Source organism: Anneissia japonica, unplaced genomic scaffold (assembly GCF_011630105.1).
Source record: "Anneissia japonica isolate Jap-2015-1 unplaced genomic scaffold, ASM1163010v1 scaffold287960_len3192837_cov198, whole genome shotgun sequence".
Taxonomy (NCBI): Eukaryota; Metazoa; Echinodermata; class Crinoidea; order Comatulida; family Comatulidae; genus Anneissia; species Anneissia japonica.
In genome coordinates, this window is record NW_022712725.1 from 245001 (window position 1) to 263309 (window position 18309).

The 18309-nt window shown below is 32.1% G+C and overlaps 1 protein-coding gene across 4 annotated transcripts in view; it reads right to left on the reverse strand.

Annotated features, from left to right (window-relative positions):
- Nucleotides 1-6446: 6446 nt before the first annotated feature.
- LOC117108020 (tyrosine-protein kinase Fer-like) overlaps nucleotides 6447-18309 on the reverse strand; it is a 37690-nt gene continuing 25827 nt past the window's right edge. For 3 of the 4 annotated variants that reach the window (XM_033249857.1, XM_033249856.1, XM_033249859.1), the window contains 6 exons: nucleotides 13624-13806; nucleotides 13041-13254; nucleotides 12170-12293; nucleotides 10636-10808; nucleotides 7416-7538; nucleotides 6447-7116 (listed from right to left, as the gene is read on the reverse strand). In XM_033249857.1, the coding sequence (XP_033105748.1) occupies nucleotides 6971-7116; nucleotides 7416-7538; nucleotides 10636-10808; nucleotides 12170-12293; nucleotides 13041-13254; nucleotides 13624-13806 (963 nt within the window). In that variant the 3' untranslated portion in view covers nucleotides 6447-6970. Of the gene's footprint in view, nucleotides 7117-7415; nucleotides 7539-10635; nucleotides 10809-11127; nucleotides 11286-12169; nucleotides 12294-13040; nucleotides 13255-13623; nucleotides 13807-18309 lie in introns of all 4 variants that reach the window. The other variant, XM_033249858.1, reaches the window with a different exon arrangement.

Consider the following 18309-nt stretch of genomic DNA (forward strand, 5'->3'; position numbering starts at 1 on the left):
TGTATATATATATATATCTGGATCTCGGTAGAGATACAAATTTGATAAGCAACAGCCAGAAGTAGTACCAGAGCTTTTTGGACAACACCAGTCCTTCCTCAGTAGAAATGTGTATTTTTACATGTGAATGTGTATTTTATGTGATTGTTATCGGCCTACTTAAATCAAAGTTTTATGACCCATAGATCGTTTTTAAGTCACTATGTAAATAATATTATACTTAAATTAATTAAAATGATTTAGATAGAAAAATTATAGAATGCATATACAGACAATGGTTTTGAGAACATCAACGGTATTAAGATCATAAATTTATATATATAGCGATGTTGTAATAGGCCTACTGTATTTAAATTAAAACGCATTTTACGACCCACGGACCGTTTTTAAGTCACTATATAAATAATATTACACTTTAATAGATTAAGTAGAATGATTTCACTTAGCCTACTTTTAAAGAGTACTTAGATTACATTATTGAATGTAGGTTGCAAAAACATGTGCCTACGACTATACGGTATGTCAATACACAACAACAAATCTATAGCTATGTTTTTTACTGTTGTTTACATTATATTACGGTTTAATGCCATTGGATGAAAAGGACTCAAAACTATTTTAGAGCAGTCTCAAGTCTGAAAATGTAGGCCTGAACAACAACAACACAACAATGGATACCGTAATTAAATTTAACACCATGAAGGCATACAGGCTTGTACAACTACAGTATGGTACACTCTCTACTTACTTATATTTTCTTACTTAGAAGAAACACCATTCCAAAATTAAATATTTTAGAAGATGTTTTGCGACGACGTGTCTACGACACAGTTCCGGTAGTTAACATACACGCTTGCTTCAACCGTAATTTGGATATTATGAGACAGGTGCACAACCAACCAGGTATCTGAAGGAAAATTGCTGCCAATGACAGTAGTGCCCTACCAGGCTAAACCTACAAATTATTAGTTCAGCGCTCACCCCTTATTAGCGTCCCCCCTCGAATTGGTCTATCACTGGGGCCGAAACGGTATCCGACCAGTTTGTCAAAATCCAGTTAGCCGAAACCCATTATTGCCGAATTAATGGCCTCTTTGCCGAAACCCAGTTTGCCGAATCCAGTTCACCGAAATCATGACAACCTAGTTTGCCGAAACCCAGTTTGCCGAATCATTCGCCACCATCGTACAAAAGTACAGCATACTGTGCTTTTGAAACATGATCAGGGAGGAACCATATTTACATTCCCGTATTTGTACCCATGTAAACGCTCCGCTTTGAATAGTAAACGCCCCTTCTAGAGCCTCATTTGGAATAAACGCCTCTTTCGAAAACATCCCGTGGTGTATATTTTTTTCTCGAATAAACTCCCACTTGACTGTAAACAGATCTAATGGAAATATCATTCCCAACACTTTCTACTAATGTTTTACTCCAGTAGAATTACATTTTAACAGTGGAATTAAGGGACATTTGAGTATATACAGTACGGTACGTATCCATTTTACACAAAAAGTAAATGCCTACCTCGAATAAACACCTCCCTCGAATAAACTCCCCCCTCAAAAACCATTCTCAACAATAAATGCCTCAGGGCGTTTATTCCACGGAATCGTCCGGGACCAAAAATGACAATTTGCCTAACCATATACGGTAACGTTATTTTGATTGTCAAATTCTAATACTGCGGTATAAACATCCACCCCCCCCCCCCCCCCAAAAAAAAAAACCAAAAAAAAACCCCCCCCCCCACCCCACTGATTTTTTTTCTTTTTTTTTTTTTTTTTTGGGACACTGACAGAGGCTCTAGTCAGCCCCTTGATTTGGGTGTATAATTATAGATTATTTATTTATTTATTTCATTTAGGTATACATATTACTATCGTAATTAAACTTTATACACTTATTATATATGTGCTTATAAGACATTTTATCTGACAGGCTTATTTAATTAATTCTTTTTGCTGATAGCTAAATTGTTAATCAAGTTTGATTTACAGAAGAAAAAAAAAACTAACCATTAAACTACAATAAGCAGTTATTTATTATACGAATACACAGAGATAGCATCGCACTTCACATTGGAAGGCTTCTAAATTCTCAATTTCGCAATTCTGGAATGTAATAGATAGTTTCTTTTTTGCCCAATAAATCATGTAAATTTTTTGAGAGTGGAAAAGAACAATTTCCAATTATGGATGAATAAATAGATATCTATGTCTATGCCCTTACTTTCCGCTGGCTCAACCAGTTCGTACAGACACAGTCACGGTAAAAGAGTGCTCCATCACGCATGTTATGCTGTTTTTAATGTTTCACTGCTTTTGATTGACTTTCGGCAAAATAAGATTTCGCAAAGTGGACTAGGCAATCTGGGATTTGGGAAACTGGATTTCGACATTATAGCGTAGATCCGACGAAACCTCACCACTAGGCCCTCCCACAGCACCAGTCGGCAGTGGCGGCGCCAGCGGGGTGGTCCCCCGCCGGACAGAGCCCGTCAGGCAGTCAGACCATAAAACATATAAAAATAGGCCCACAACAAGCCAACACATGTCTGTCACAGTCTGAGAGTGCCATTTTCGGCCATCTAGAGGTTGATATTCTTTAAAAATCTCATTTGGGAGGGGAACCCCCTCCCAACCGAACTTCCTCTCAAACTCTTCTCCCAGCTAAGGCCTATGAGCCCAAGTCGCTTCTGTCGGACGGCTCAGCACCCCCAGAAAATATATCCTAGAGCCACCACTGCCAGTCGGACGTAATGCAGTGACGGCGCCATAGATTTCCAGATATGAAGATCCAAATTTCTCGACATCCATGCCAGGAAATTTCACCTGAGTGTTCACTACGAAATTTTTCAATAGGAAGTCCAAGATCCCGTTTCCCTAGATCATCTATCCCTCACCTCCGCTGGTGGCGCCGACACTGATGTTTTCCGACTTCAATTATAAAGACCTTTTTTGAGGAAGTGTCCTTATATAGCATTTTCTTCTCACTGATTTGAGTAGACATACATTACATTATAAAGAGAGGAAAACAATAGAAATTTCACTCATAACTACTGGGATGGTTTTTGGCAGTGGTAGTTTTTACCATGTAGTTTATTCACTTTTTAATATATAAATTATTATTTTATAAATAAATTAGAAATACTGGGGGTGAATGATACATCAGAATAAAAAATACCAGGAGAGATCTGATCACTGATATTGTTGCAAAATAAATTAACAATTAAAGTTTGGTCATTTGGTTGTGACCCTAGTTGGTATATTGATAAGTGGATAATAATTGAAGTTAAATAAAGTACATAAAAAATCGGATGTTCCACTGTGTGTACTGCAGTTTAATCAATTATATTAAAATCTAAGTCCTATACTTGTTTAACCAACTTTTCATTAAAATATTACTAACATCACCATTCACATTATCATCATTCAAAATCCACAAAAACACATTAAAAACATCATTTTACGATGCGCATATATTTTTATCTTAAATCATATAACAAAATTTATTATAGAAAAAATTGAATTAGCAGCATCATTATTTATTTTATAGGGGTCTTTAATTGAAGTGAAATTTTTCAGCAGTGTCCATCAAAACCATGGTCTTTGGACTCTAAATAGAGGGAGTCAGCTTATGATAAAAGATAGGCTTTCAACTGAGGCAGCAGTCTTTAATTGGAGGTGGTCTTTAATTGGAGGGAGACCTGTATAAAAATTAAGACACGAATACTTTTCACACAAATGATGACAATTGCATGTTTTGCATAATATAGGCTACTACAGTTCTTTAATCTTTATGTATATTTCTCCTATACATAATACAAACCACGTTTTTTGTGTATAAATATATAAATGTACTAATTATTAACACAGTATTATTAAGTAATGTTTGATAAATTTTCCTGTGAAATAGAATAATTTTATCAAAAGTGCTGTCTATTATTATGTCAAATGTTTTATTTTATGGAATTGCTCATATATAAATCAGTAACATGTTGCGGAGAAAAGTAATTATCATGTAACAAGAAATTTAAAATCATGTACAGAGTAGTCATCATTTTACTGTACCACAATGGTGGAAAATAAAGGAATAATCTTCTAATCTATAACAAAAGCCAAAAAAATATATATTTGAAGTAATTAAACTGTTTGAAAAATACTAATAGAACAGATGGCTGCATACAAAAGTAGATTTATAGAAAACATTTTTATTTCTATTTTTTCTATCAGTAGCTATTAGACAGAGTTATGCTTTTCTAAGTCCTCTATTCGGTATTTTGTACTTTATTATTAAGGACGCCACTTGAAATGTTATGTTGATTGTCATGGATATGCAAATGTTTTACTGAACAATCAATCAATCAATCAATTACTTCACTCTGTACACAATAAATTTAATGTGCAAAGGTAAACTATTATTAAAGAATGCCTACCACTAAAATATTGATGTCTGTACATGAACAACTACTGTAATGTACTTGTAATAACTAATACAAGTAGATATGAAGGTAGAATATATTGACAGCTAATATAAAAAACATAAATATTTTATCAAACCACATACTTTTTTATAATATTAAAATTAGAAACATGGTTCTATTAATATTCAATATTTGTCTAATATGTACACCTCTTTAAAAGCCACTTTAATGATTACCAGAGAAACAATCAGGTATCAGAGGACACACAAATTACATGATTAAGAGTAAAGTTTATTGACAATTAAAAAACATTTAATATTTAATGATCTAAATATGTACACCTCATTGAAATATACTTTACTATAATTACGGAAGCAACCAGAGAGCAGATGCAGAGCACATCAAAGTCAATGTAGTCGCAGTAGTTATACCAATTTGATTTTACTACTGTTTTACAACATACTACTATATTCAATTATACTACTATTTTCCAATGTACTGCCATTTTCCGTTTTGTGATTCAAAATAATAGTTTAAATAAACGTTAAATGAGGGTTATAACAATTTAGGAGAAGACAGTTCAGAGAAATCTGGTTTAATATGCTTTCTTTAGACATTTATTGAATCTTGCAGCATGCAGAATAACCTACAGCCCCTGACTTCAATAGTACTGTAGAAAACACAGATAAACATAATGAATTTTTAGAAGATATGTTTACTTTGCAAATTTTTGTTTGCTCACAAGAGTGGGAGAAATGTGCCGACTTGCAAGAGATCAGGCAAAACAAAACACTTAAGTTAATATTAGACACAAGAGCTCAACCAACATTACTAAACAGTGTCAAAGTGATAACTGAGAGAAGCAAATTAATAAAAATGGTAGCTGTCAGCCATTTAAACTGGCTTACTTTTATTTAAATAATTTACATATAAACCTGAATTCCAAACTACAGTATATACATTTTGAAGACCATGAAATTATTCAAATATTACACAAATTTGTTATCGCTTTATGAAATACCTAACATAATTAAGACTGCCACCAAATAAGTTAAAGTTTAAGTTCAAGTTCAAATTTATTCACCGTTTAAAAAAAAAAAAAATCCATCGAGATACATATTTATAAATTGAATAAAAGCAAACGGTAGGGAATGACCAATAAGAGCAAGGCACGATGAGATGGCCACTCTAAGTGAGGTGCCCGAGAAAAAAAAAAAAGATGCCAGTGCACTCACAATATAGAAAATATACCAAAAGAAAAAAAAGGAAAAAAAAATCAGTGACATTGACTCAGACAAACAGAAAACCAGACAAACATGACGTGGACAGCATGTTGGCAATCTATCAAACAATAAAGTGTGTAGTATAGAGCAAATTACTTAGCAATTAAATATAACATAATTACTTATACAAGTATAACATAATTACAAATACAATTCAGGACTGGATATTAAAAGACTGTCCATTGTTGAATCTAGAAAACCCACAAACAATCAATTAAACAATAAATTGCTCATTTAAACAAGTCAAATAATTTACCAACTTACAATGGACCAATTGACAATGGACCGTTCTTGAGTGTCAATCAAACTTAACAGTTAACAACTGACCAATCAGAAAAAGGCCAAGAATGTGCATATGTCTCACAAGCTTATGTTGTCTCACATAATGCATATGTTTGAATATGTTTTTACACTGTCATTTTTTTACCTTAGCAACAATATCTAAGAAACGGTGCTTAGCAGAAAGTCCACCAGAATAACTTTTGCTGTTATAGACATTTTAATAACACACAAGTCGTTAGATTTATTACACCAGGCAATGTAAGAGTTATAATTAAAGAGTTCAATGAATTTGATTTTGATTTTCCTATTAAATGGAGGAAATAATATTTCATCACTTGAAATGATTTACTTAAGTATACAAAATAAGCAATTTAATTTTATTACCTAATTCAAAAACAGTATATATTCTAACATATTTTACAAATAAAGACAATGGTAATTAATTAATTAAAATTAATTAAGCTATACATCTTACTCTGAATGTCCATATATATCCTAATCTTGCCTGCACCGCAGACACTTTAAAATATCTTTACTTTCTTCAACACCAACGAGTACTTAATCACAAACAACACAGCACTGCTGTTGGGTAAGCATTTCATATTTACCTTGTCTTATATTTTACGATTGTTGCTCAATCAAGTCCTTGTTGTGCTAATCTTTTCTCTTAGAGAGCAGCTTGAGCACTTTGTTGAATTTGGCTCTATACCAATATTCAGCATTATTATAAAGATAACAATGCTTTTAAGCACTACTAATGTATTCCAATGCATTCTGTCGTATCTGCTTCTTCAACCTCTAAGAATCTGATATCAAGATGAATTTGACATCTCAATGGCAACCAAAGTCCATGTGGTATAAATCCATTTGCCTACAACTTTAACAAACGACCAGTAACCTCAAAATCTTTGCAGCGTTTCTCAGATGTTAATCAGCACAGACTGATTATATTTGACAATAATTGATGATGGAGTGAATTTTACGCTTTTAAGAACTTACAAATGCGTTTTAATGTCACATGAACTTCCTTAAATTGTGGTCTTTTTTCTGGTTCATACTCCCAGCACGACATCATTATGTGGTAAACTTCATCAGGGGTACCGTGCGGAGCTGACATGCGGTAACCTAAATGATTCAAAGAAAAAGATAAATCGTAAATTATTTCACATAAAAAAAAACCATTTTAAAGATATACACAAATACAATATTTATTAGCTTTTGATTAAATGAAATTTGTCATAGAAAACTTTATAATACTAATAAGGTAAAGATTTCTAAAGTATCTTTAGAGAACCTGAGTTGGCAACAGTAGCAGTGCATATTAAATAGAGCTTAGGCCTAAAAAAATATATATATATAACATTGGGTCATCCTCTAATTGGTGAATTCTGTGATATACATAATATAAATATGGATACACATACCCTGTTCAACTTTCTCTCGGGCAACATTGTTAGGAAATCCAGGATAGGGTGTGCTACCACGTGAAAATATCTCCCACAGTAAAATACCATAGCTCCATACATCACAGGCCGATGTGTAGGTTCCTAAAACACATAATAAAAAAAAATAAAAAAAATGTAAAATTTCCCACTAGGCTCAACATTGTTGTCACAATTATATATTTATTACAAATTTAACACAAAATAAAAAAAAAAAGAAAATTTTGTAAATAAACAATGGATAAAATGACCAGGTATGTAAAGAGTAGGGTGTTGGATCAGCCAACACCATGATTGTCCAGTCTTCCTCTTCCACTCCGCCAAGTCAAACATTTGGTTAATGATATACTATAGCTAGATGTTAGGAACATTTTAAACATGATCATGTGATCTGATTGACGTATTTCAATTTTAAGGTTAAGGTTCAATTCACTATCCTAAGGCCTGATTTATATGTACATCGATTTTGTGATTTGCCTGGAATTAAATAAATGAAATTGTAGTATTAAGAATAAACACATTTATGTTCACCATTGTTTGTCAAATCAAGTACATCCCATTTTAAGTTCTTTTTGAGCACAACTATTTATACAATACCAGCTTAACAGGCAAAAGTTTCATGAAACAAAACTGGAATAAGCAACATGCAGAAAAGACATAAATTCTCAACAATAATTTGATAATAATAATTTAATTTGTTTTTTGCATTTATACAGAAACAGATTATATAAAAGGCAAACAAAATTATAGATTTCAAAAAACAAAAGTACTTACTGTTTTTGGTGTGCTTTTAGTTTACTTAATAATAACTGTTACTGTAATTGTTTTTATGTATAATAAAACAAATGTTTTGTACTTTCACATCAAACAACAAGTACACTCACAAGTTACAGAATTTAATTATGTGATGGCTTTTACTACATCTCATTGTGAGGATTAGGGAATGGGGTTTTATCAGACTATGAAAAAAAAAACACCTTGGTGATTCACTTTGAACCCAGAACCCTTAAATTGGAAGGCATGCACCACCACCCACAAGGTCCACTTCATCCTAAAAGCATATTTTTAAAGTAAAGTGCTAGCTTAAACTAAATATTTAGATAATAAAGAAACATGCAATTGTAAAAATAAGTAGTATTGAATTAAAATCCATAGTGTGAATATTTAGTGAAAAAATTAAGATATCAAAGATGAAAACAAAAATTGTCATAATTATCATTTTTCTTATCATAGCAAACTTCCCAAACTTATGATCCAGGATGGAATGTTTAAAAATTATAATTATATGTTAAATGAAATTGAAAAAGAAATATTAATCAAGCTTCCATGATATTAAATATCTCACTGGTGGTCTAGTTATTGTGAATCATGAAAATCATGTGGTTAAATGAAAATTTAAATACTCAAATGTTATAAGTGTGTATATATAAATAAGAAAATATAAATAGAAACTATGGATTCCACTAAAAAGTTGGTCATAAGAAAATATGTACTTGAACCAACAAGATTTGAATAGCAAGATATCTGACTGTCAGGGTTTCTGTGAAATGGAATTGTATCTCGAAAAATTACTACCATGAACTACAGCGCATCCTTTAAAAAAGAAGATATACACGTAAACGTTGTTTGTATTGAACACGCACTAGAACGTAAAGAACATCTGTTCAAATTTCAAACTCTGTTCAAATTCTAATAGGGCGCCCCCTACCTTGTGGTTGTACTTTGTTTTTCGTTTCATTGCATGCATGCAGAATCAGTCGGACCTCTTGCTATTCAATACTCTTAGCTTAAACTCAGAAGAATATAACATAGGCAACCTTGATTCACACTGTATTGGTTTATAGTATACAAATATTGACTGCTCATGAGGGGAATTGTCAATATTTGTTTTATATACCTCATACATAGACTCTAAGAGGCCTAAAAAAACATAATAATGACAAGAGTACCCACCAAGTAGGCCTAGCCAAGGTGGTCAAAGGTTAATCTCGCTTGTCGTAAAGGTCAAGTCCCTTTTTTTTCGTCCGTGCATGTCATAATTACACAGCAACGTTTGTGGGGCCTAGAGATTACATCGCGACAGGACAAAAAAGTACTATAATTTCATGTGATAGTATTTTTTCCCTGGGAATTTATGAACTATCATTCAATAGTATGTCACAGGAGTGATGGTTGAAGTTATTACCCGCTTTTTGACCAATCAGATGCCTAGAATCTATGTATGCTGTATATAAATTGAAATACTAAAGTTACCAATTATACAAGCACAACAGCAGCTTCTGGACAATATAGCATAGATAGATAGATTGCAACATTTTCTTCATAGATTGTTTCATACTTTTTTTTATAAAAATATATGGTAAGTTTGCAAATGAATCTATATCCCAACATATAGCTGTATACCAAAGGACTAGAGTGTATGCAACGGTGAAATTGTAGTGCCAACATGGGATACAATTCACCATTAGCAAATCGCTCAAAAATTGTATGCATAAGCAATGACATGTGAGGAGACAGAAGCCAATTGCCAATTACCGTACCAACATAACATGCTATATGTATTATCACAGCATTCAAAGTTTGTTCATGATGACTGAATAAAAATTATAGACATGAAGATAACGCACCATGAATAGGTAAAGCAAGACTTTTTTAAAACCTTGTTTAACGCACCTGTTATGCGTCAATAATGATTATTCACAATTATAAAAACAATTAAATTCCAAGTACAATTGGGAATTTAGGGGAAAAAGTTTTTTTATTCCCTCAGAATCAAATAATTATAAATCATTTATCAGGTCAATAACTGGATTGTGTATTTTGACACATCGCATTCTTTAACATGACAACACAATGGGATCTTGAGCAAGTACCTAAAAGTGCTCTCTATTACCTTGTATCTCACCATACTCGCATTTTTTTAAAATTTATCAATAAAATTTCTAATGTTTAAATGATTTTGGCAAAAATATATTGATATATAAGAAAACTAAATATATATATTTTTTAACTCTGTTCTGAAGATATTTAAAAAAATTAAGTTCACTAAACAAGGTATTAAAAAAGCATTGACGAATGCATCTTCCAGCTCCTTTATATACAACTATATGTACGACGACCGCTTCCAAAATCAGATGCTTAGCCACTGTTTGCTTTGATCAGCCAAAAAAAATTGCTGAAATAAATTTAACATTTATACTACCATAGTTGAGGGCTTCGGGAGCAGTCCATTTTATTGGGACCTGCCTTGTGTCACCCATCGTGTAAATATTGTCATCATCCACTTCTCTCGACATTCCAAAATCACTTATCTTAGTTATTACGCTATTGTCACATTCTTTGATGTGGACTAGACAATTTCTTGCTGCTAAGTCTCTATCGAAATCAAAATGAAGTATCATATTTTTAATGGAAATGGTTACATATATTATTAGTAGTGGGTTCGGAAATGACACACTTTACAATATATAAACCTTCTGTCATGATCACCACAAAAAAGATAGTTGAAGAAATAGTTGTTTTAATCAACTATTGTAAATTATATTATAATATAAACAATAAAATTCATTTGTGAACAGAATACAGAATATGATGCAATGTGTGTCATAAGCCATTCCCTAATAACAATTAAAAAAAACCACTCAAACATGCAACTGCATGCAGTCTAGTAGCCTTGGGTTACCAGACACCTTACCATAGTTCATAGCCTCCGGTGCAGTCCATTTGATGGGGATTTGTCTCATAGAGCCTCCAACTGAATAGACCCCATCTTCCTCTTCACGTGACATACCAAAGTCACTGATTTTGACACAACTTTTGTCACCCACAAGGCAATTTCTGGCAGCTAAATCTCTAATGAAACGACAATAATAAAACTAAACAAATCCCACCTGTGCATTTTGATTCCCCACTGTAGAGTAAGATGAAGAAATTTATATATACATATATATACAGATGTCCCAAGATGGAAGAACCCACTTCCAGGAGATATAGTTAAATGAGCTTTCTTTAACACATCTAAATATTTTGCTGTGTGCAGTGATATCAGCTGACCTCCATTAGACTTATACAGTATTAAAACATGCAAATATCACAAATTTGAGGAAGACAGGATAGTATCCAGGCGATATTTGCTTGCTCGTGGTAGTTTGGAACGGGAGGCTATTCCAATTGCCGGGATCTCTCACAACTCACAGGAGATTTGGGCCCCTTGTATATATATATAGATATTTTTATTTTTTAAAGCAGAAAAAGAAAAAGCAGAAGGAACAAAAGAAAACCAATAATAGGAAAATAGAAAGAACAAAAGAAAGTATAAATTTAAAATAGAGAGAAAAGCAGAAAGAACAATATATGAAGGACAGGTATGGAAGGATGGAAAGAAAAATGACTGAAATTCAACAAATATTAAATTTATACATTAATCAAATTATTTTGTTTGTAGGTTTAAAAAAGGAGAAAACTGAGAAGCAGTAAAAGTGAACAAAACATTCTTAATATTTTTATATATAATTATTCTTAATTTATCTGAGATAAATTAATAGATATTTCCTAAAGGTATGAAAATGATTTAACATTTTGGTTGTGGGCTATTGTCTTTTCTAAATGTGAAAAATGCTGACTGAAAATGAACCCAGACTTTTGTATAGATTATCTCCTGTAGTAGAATTATTCTCTCTGTGAATCTTCAGGGCAATGTTCATAGTAGGTAATGAGGGCAGCAAACCGATGGTTACCTGTGAATACAATTCTTCTGCTCTAAATAGGCCATTCCTGCTGCAGCATTCTCACCCATTCGTAGCATCACCTTCTGGTTCAAGTCATTCTTATCAGACCGTAGATATGACAGTAAATCACCACCTAAATTAGAGATAAAATTATTGGTTGTATTCAAGAGCATTTATTTATAGTTCAGTTTTATTTTATATTAAGTTGGAAATTATTACCATTTGATTGGTACTAAGTGTACAATTAAATCCATTAACTACTCTTACTTCAAACAACTTTATTACAAATAGCAATTTATCAGGTGAAGCTTAGTATCAGGATTTAGTATGAGCAGATTTTTTAAATATCTAGTTTTTAGGTGACCTGATTTTAGCATCACAGATGATGGAAAGTAGCTACAATAAGACAAAAATATTTAGCCAATATTATACTATTTTAAAAATGTATTTTTAGTAATAAATCATGATATACTCAAAGCTAGGACTGAAACATATCAGAATCACTTCACAGCCTGTCAACAGTGCAAGCTGGATTATCTAAGGATGGCCAGCTGAGAATGGTCAGCGTGTGGTTTGAACTCCCGTCAAGGCTTAGAACCTCAATGGAAAACGCTGTAGCAAACCCTTTATAATCATCAGAAAATTCCGCAGCATTTTACTGACATTGAATTCAGATTTTCTTTTTTATCTGTAGTCAGCTTTTTGACGATAACATTGTGGTTTGGTGTATTTTTTTTTTTTTTTTAAATATTAACATCAATTGCCTTTTTAAACCTTGATTGTATGTATATCTCATTGTATTGAAGGTCGATATGGAAAGCAGTGCTTACATTGAATCAGAGTTTACCCTCGTTGTTGAAGATGTCAATAAATAAATTACCTGAAACAAGCTCCATGACTATGTAGATTGGATGTCGGTCAGTACACACACCAATTAGTTTTACAATGTTCTGGTGATCATATTGCTTCAGGATTTTGGCTTCCATCAGGAACTTCCGTCGTGAATCTGCATCAACCGTCTCTTTACATGTTTTGACAGCAACAGGAAATCCATTTTTCTTCAAGACACCACGAACAACATCCCCAAAATGACCCTTGAAGGAAAAAAAAACACAATATTAAACATCTACTGAATTTTTCAAAACAGTAATAAAGACCCATTAATCAATCTATCAATGTATTGTCACCAAGCTAAATATTTAATAGCAAAACATAGTGGATGAGCTCCACAGGGTCAACGACCAACCATGCATTTGAAAAGTAAGATGAGTAGGATAGAATAAGGATATATTTGTGGTATTTTGATTTGCAAAAGGACAGTTATTGTAAAGTGCCTTGAGGAACCAGTGATGTATGTAGGACTATTAAACGTGGTAAAAATATATTATCATTATTAACATTATCAATTGTGATTAAACAAAAAGTTAATAATTGTAAAAAAAATATATATAAGCAAATCTTACTGCTCCTAATTTATCTCCCAGTTCAATGTCCTCATGTCGTAGGTCATGTTCATCCCTGACCCGCATGACCCCATTCTTCAAAACTGCTTGTGATGCTTTAGTTACAGGGTTACCAGATTCCAATTGGCTGTAGATTAAATAAGGCACACTCTTGTAAGCTTCTCCCTCCAAACGATATAGCTTCTGTAAGATCAAAATGTATATACTTCAAAATAAAAACAAAAAAATTTAAAGTCAAAACAAATAATTACAGTTGCTGATACATTATAGGATTATATATTTCTTTCCCATATTGTTTTATAGTACTGTAATGCTGATATTTGCAGTCTTCATTAAAACTCAATGGAATAAGACATACCAATGAATAGCCATGTACTATTTTTTTAAATTTATTTTCTTAACAGTTGATCAGATGGCATTGTTGTGAATGGACGCATGCGCTGCATAGCTCCCAATTTAGCATAATAATGAGCCAGAAACCAAAAAGAACCGCTTCGAAGCAGCCTGTCGGTGAAGACGATGATTTTGAATCCTTCGTTAAGCAGTCACTAGAGAAATTGATTAACGGACAGAAAGCTGTTGAACATAAAAGATGTGTATAAGAGACAGTAGCCTCCGGTGCAGTCCATTTGATGGGGATTTGTCTCATAGAGCCTCCAACTGAATAGACCCCATCTTCCTCTTCACGTGACATACCAAAGTCACTGATTTTGACACAACTTTTGTCACCCACAAGGCAATTTCTGGCAGCTAAATCTCTAATGAAACGACAATAATAAAACTAAACAAATCCCACCTGTGCATTTTGATTCCCCACTGTAGAGTAAGATGAAGAAATTTATATATACATATATATACAGATGTCCCAAGATGGAAGAACCCACTTCCAGGAGATATAGTTAAATGAGCTTTCTTTAACACATCTAAATATTTTGCTGTGTGCAGTGATATCAGCTGACCTCCATTAGACTTATACAGTATTAAAACATGCAAATATCACAAATTTGAGGAAGACAGGATAGTATCCAGGCGATATTTGCTTGCTCGTGGTAGTTTGGAACGGGAGGCTATTCCAATTGCCGGGATCTCTCACAACTCACAGGAGATTTGGGCCCCTTGTATATATATATAGATATTTTTATTTTTTAAAGCAGAAAAAGAAAAAGCAGAAGGAACAAAAGAAAACCAATAATAGGAAAATAGAAAGAACAAAAGAAAGTATAAATTTAAAATAGAGAGAAAAGCAGAAAGAACAATATATGAAGGACAGGTATGGAAGATACCTAGACCAGAGGCTTCAATATGTCCTTCGTAATGACCTCAGTTGTATTATTTCTTCTGATTCTGAATCCCTTTTTATTGAAATTAATGCAAAACCTAAAAACTTTATCCTAGGTGTAATCTACCGTCTACCTCAGCTTCCTTTAGGTTTATTTAATACGGAGGTCTCTAGTATTCTTGATACCATTAATAAAGAAAATAAAATTGCTTACTTATGTGGTGACTTCAACATAGATTTACTAAAATGCAATTCACACACTATAACTAGTGAATTCCTTAGTACTATGTTTAATTCTAATTTTTATCGATTAATAAACAGGCCCACAAGAATTACCAAAACGACAGCTACACTAATTGATAATATTTTTTGTAATGATATTAAATTTAAAATTTCGCCTGGTATACTGAACTCAGATATTTCTGATCATTTTCCTGTTTTTTCCATTACTCATTCTACAGTTTCCTTTACCTTAAATGAAAACAACTCTAAGTATATTTATTTGCAGAAAATTAATGATAACACACTAGCTGCCCTAAATGAGGATCTCCTCAACACTGATTGGTCTGACATTTATTCTATCAATTTTGATCCTAATCTTGCTTATGAATTGTTTCATGACAAACTTAAGTATATGATAAATAAAAATATTAAAACATACCGTTATAGGCGCAAATTTCGTAGAGACCGCAAACCGTGGATCACCAATGCTATTATTAAATCTATTGTCACCAGAAATAAGTTATATAAAAAATATATCAAAACTGGTAAAGACTCTGATAAAATCAAATATTCAAAATATCGTAATAAATTGACTAACCTTATTCGTATCTCCGCATCTAATTATTATAAAAATAAATTTAACCAATATAAATCTAATCTTAAAAAGACCTGGCAAACTATTAATTCTGTCCTTGGTAAGAAGACTAAAATTTCTCTGCCTTCATACTTTAATCATAATAATTGCAAAATATCCGATCCTTTTACTATTTCTAATAACTTTAATGATTACTTTACTAATATTGGGTCAACCCTTGCAAATAGTATTGTCAAACCAATTGGAGTGGAAACTTACAATTCATTTCTTCCAGTGCCCATTAAGGACTCTTTTTTTCTCAATCCAATTTCCGTTAATGAAATTAATGACCTTATTTATAATTTAAAAGAAAACAAAAGTTCTGGCTATGATGGATTTTCAAATTCTATTATTAAAAATATTTCAAATTCTATTTCAGGTCCTCTCTGCCATATTTTTAATTCTTCATTTATTAATAGTATTTTTCCTGATTCCCTCAAGATTGCCAAAGTAGTTCCAATTCTCAAAAAAGATGACCCTCATTATTTCGAAAACTACAGACCCATATCCTTGTTACCTTGTTTTTCGAAAAATTTTTAACGCTTGATTCACTCCAGATTAAATAATTTTTTAAATAAACACGATATTTTTAATCCAAACCAATATGGATTTAGAAAGGGATTTTCAACTGACCTAGCTTTATTAGATATTTATGACAAAATAACAAAAGCGATCAATAATAAGGAATATACTGTTGGAATTTTTCTTGATCTTAGCAAGGCCTTTGATACCATTGATCACAATATACTTATAAATAAACTCGAAAACTATGGTATCAGAGGCCTTGCTCTTCAGTTCATTAAAAATTACCTTTCCGATAGACGTCAATTTACCTCCATTAATTCAACAAAATCTAATATTTCTCGCATTAAATGTGGTGTTCCCCAAGGCTCCATTTTAGGTCCTTTGTTATTTTTAATTTATGTTAATGATATTTCAAATTCCTCCAAACTTTTTCAATTTGTTTTGTTTGCCGATGATACAAATATTTTCTTTTCTCATAAAGATAGACAAAACTTGTTCACAACTTTAAATTCTGAGATGATTAAAGTTTCAAATTGGTTTAAGCTTAATAAATTATCATTAAATATCACAAAAACGAATTATATTGTATTTAATGTAAAAAATGAAAACATACCGTTTGGTAATCTATATATTGATAATCGTCTGATTTCTCGAGTCAACGAAACTAAATTCCTTGGTGTCACTATTGATTCTAATTTAACTTGGAAACCACACCTAAATATAATCACTAACATTGTTTCTAGAAATATCGGTATTATTAATAAACTTAAAGATTTTTTTCCATCTAATATTCTTTTGTCTTTATATAACACCTTAATTTTACCCTACCTATCTTATTGTAATATCACATGGGCTGTTACACTCGAAAAATTTAATACACTCTGCCCATGGAAAAGTACTGAGTCAACTCACCTTGATCATATTTTTAATTTACAAAAAAAAATTGTTAGAATTTGTTCAAGTGCCCCATTTAATTCGCACTCTAAGCATTTATTCATACACTGTAATATTCTTAATATTTATGACTTAAATAAACTCGTTACTGCTACATTTATGTATCGTCTTTCTAAAGGTTTTATTCCATCCCACATAAGTTCCTTATTTATTAACGTATCTGAGATACATTCACATAATACAAGATTTTCTGAAACAAATTTTATTCCCGATTCATCATTTGCTAAACTAAGGCGTACTTCGGTCTTTTATAACGGCCCTAAACTTTGGAAAAATATACCTTCTGATTTTAAAAATAAACCCTCTCTCTTTAGTTTCAAACGCAATTATAAAAGACATCTGGTCTCGGTATATGGCGAACAGTAGTTCAGCAATCATTAGCTATACTATTAGTTACACTTTAATATCTGGATTTTCTGTTTTCTTCGACTTCTTAAATAATTTTTGCTTGTTTAGATTGATTGTTTTTAATTTTTCCCTAATTTTTATTTTGTGTTTGCCCGGTTTTCTTCTTCACATTTACTTATAAATTACTTTGTCCATCTGATTTTTAGGCGACCATGACTTAAAGTTCTCGAACTTATTTTGGTCGCCTTCCACACAAATAATTTACTTTTATGTATTATAGTACAACGTATTTATTGGCTTTATCATGATTATGTTGTATTGTGTGGAAAATGAACAATAAACAAACAAACAAACAAACATCCAACAGCAAGTACACTCACCACTTATAGAATGAAACAATGCTTTATAAACTAAGTTCTTTTAAGTCTTGAGACAAAGTCCTGCTGTGACAGGAATTGCACCCAGGACTCTAAAATTGATGACAATAATAATAATAATAAGGTAAGAACTTATATAGCGCCATTTAAAAAACCGAAGTAATTATCAGTGGTGCTTCATGTTATTGTTGGAATAAGTGCGTTTTGAGTGATTTTTTAAAGCAATTGATGTTGATTTTTTAATGTGAAGTGGTAGTGCGTTCCAGAGTGTGGCTGCAGCAAATGAAAATGATCTGTGTCCGAAGGTCTTAGTGTTGGTGCGAGGGACAGAAATTAAATTGAGATCA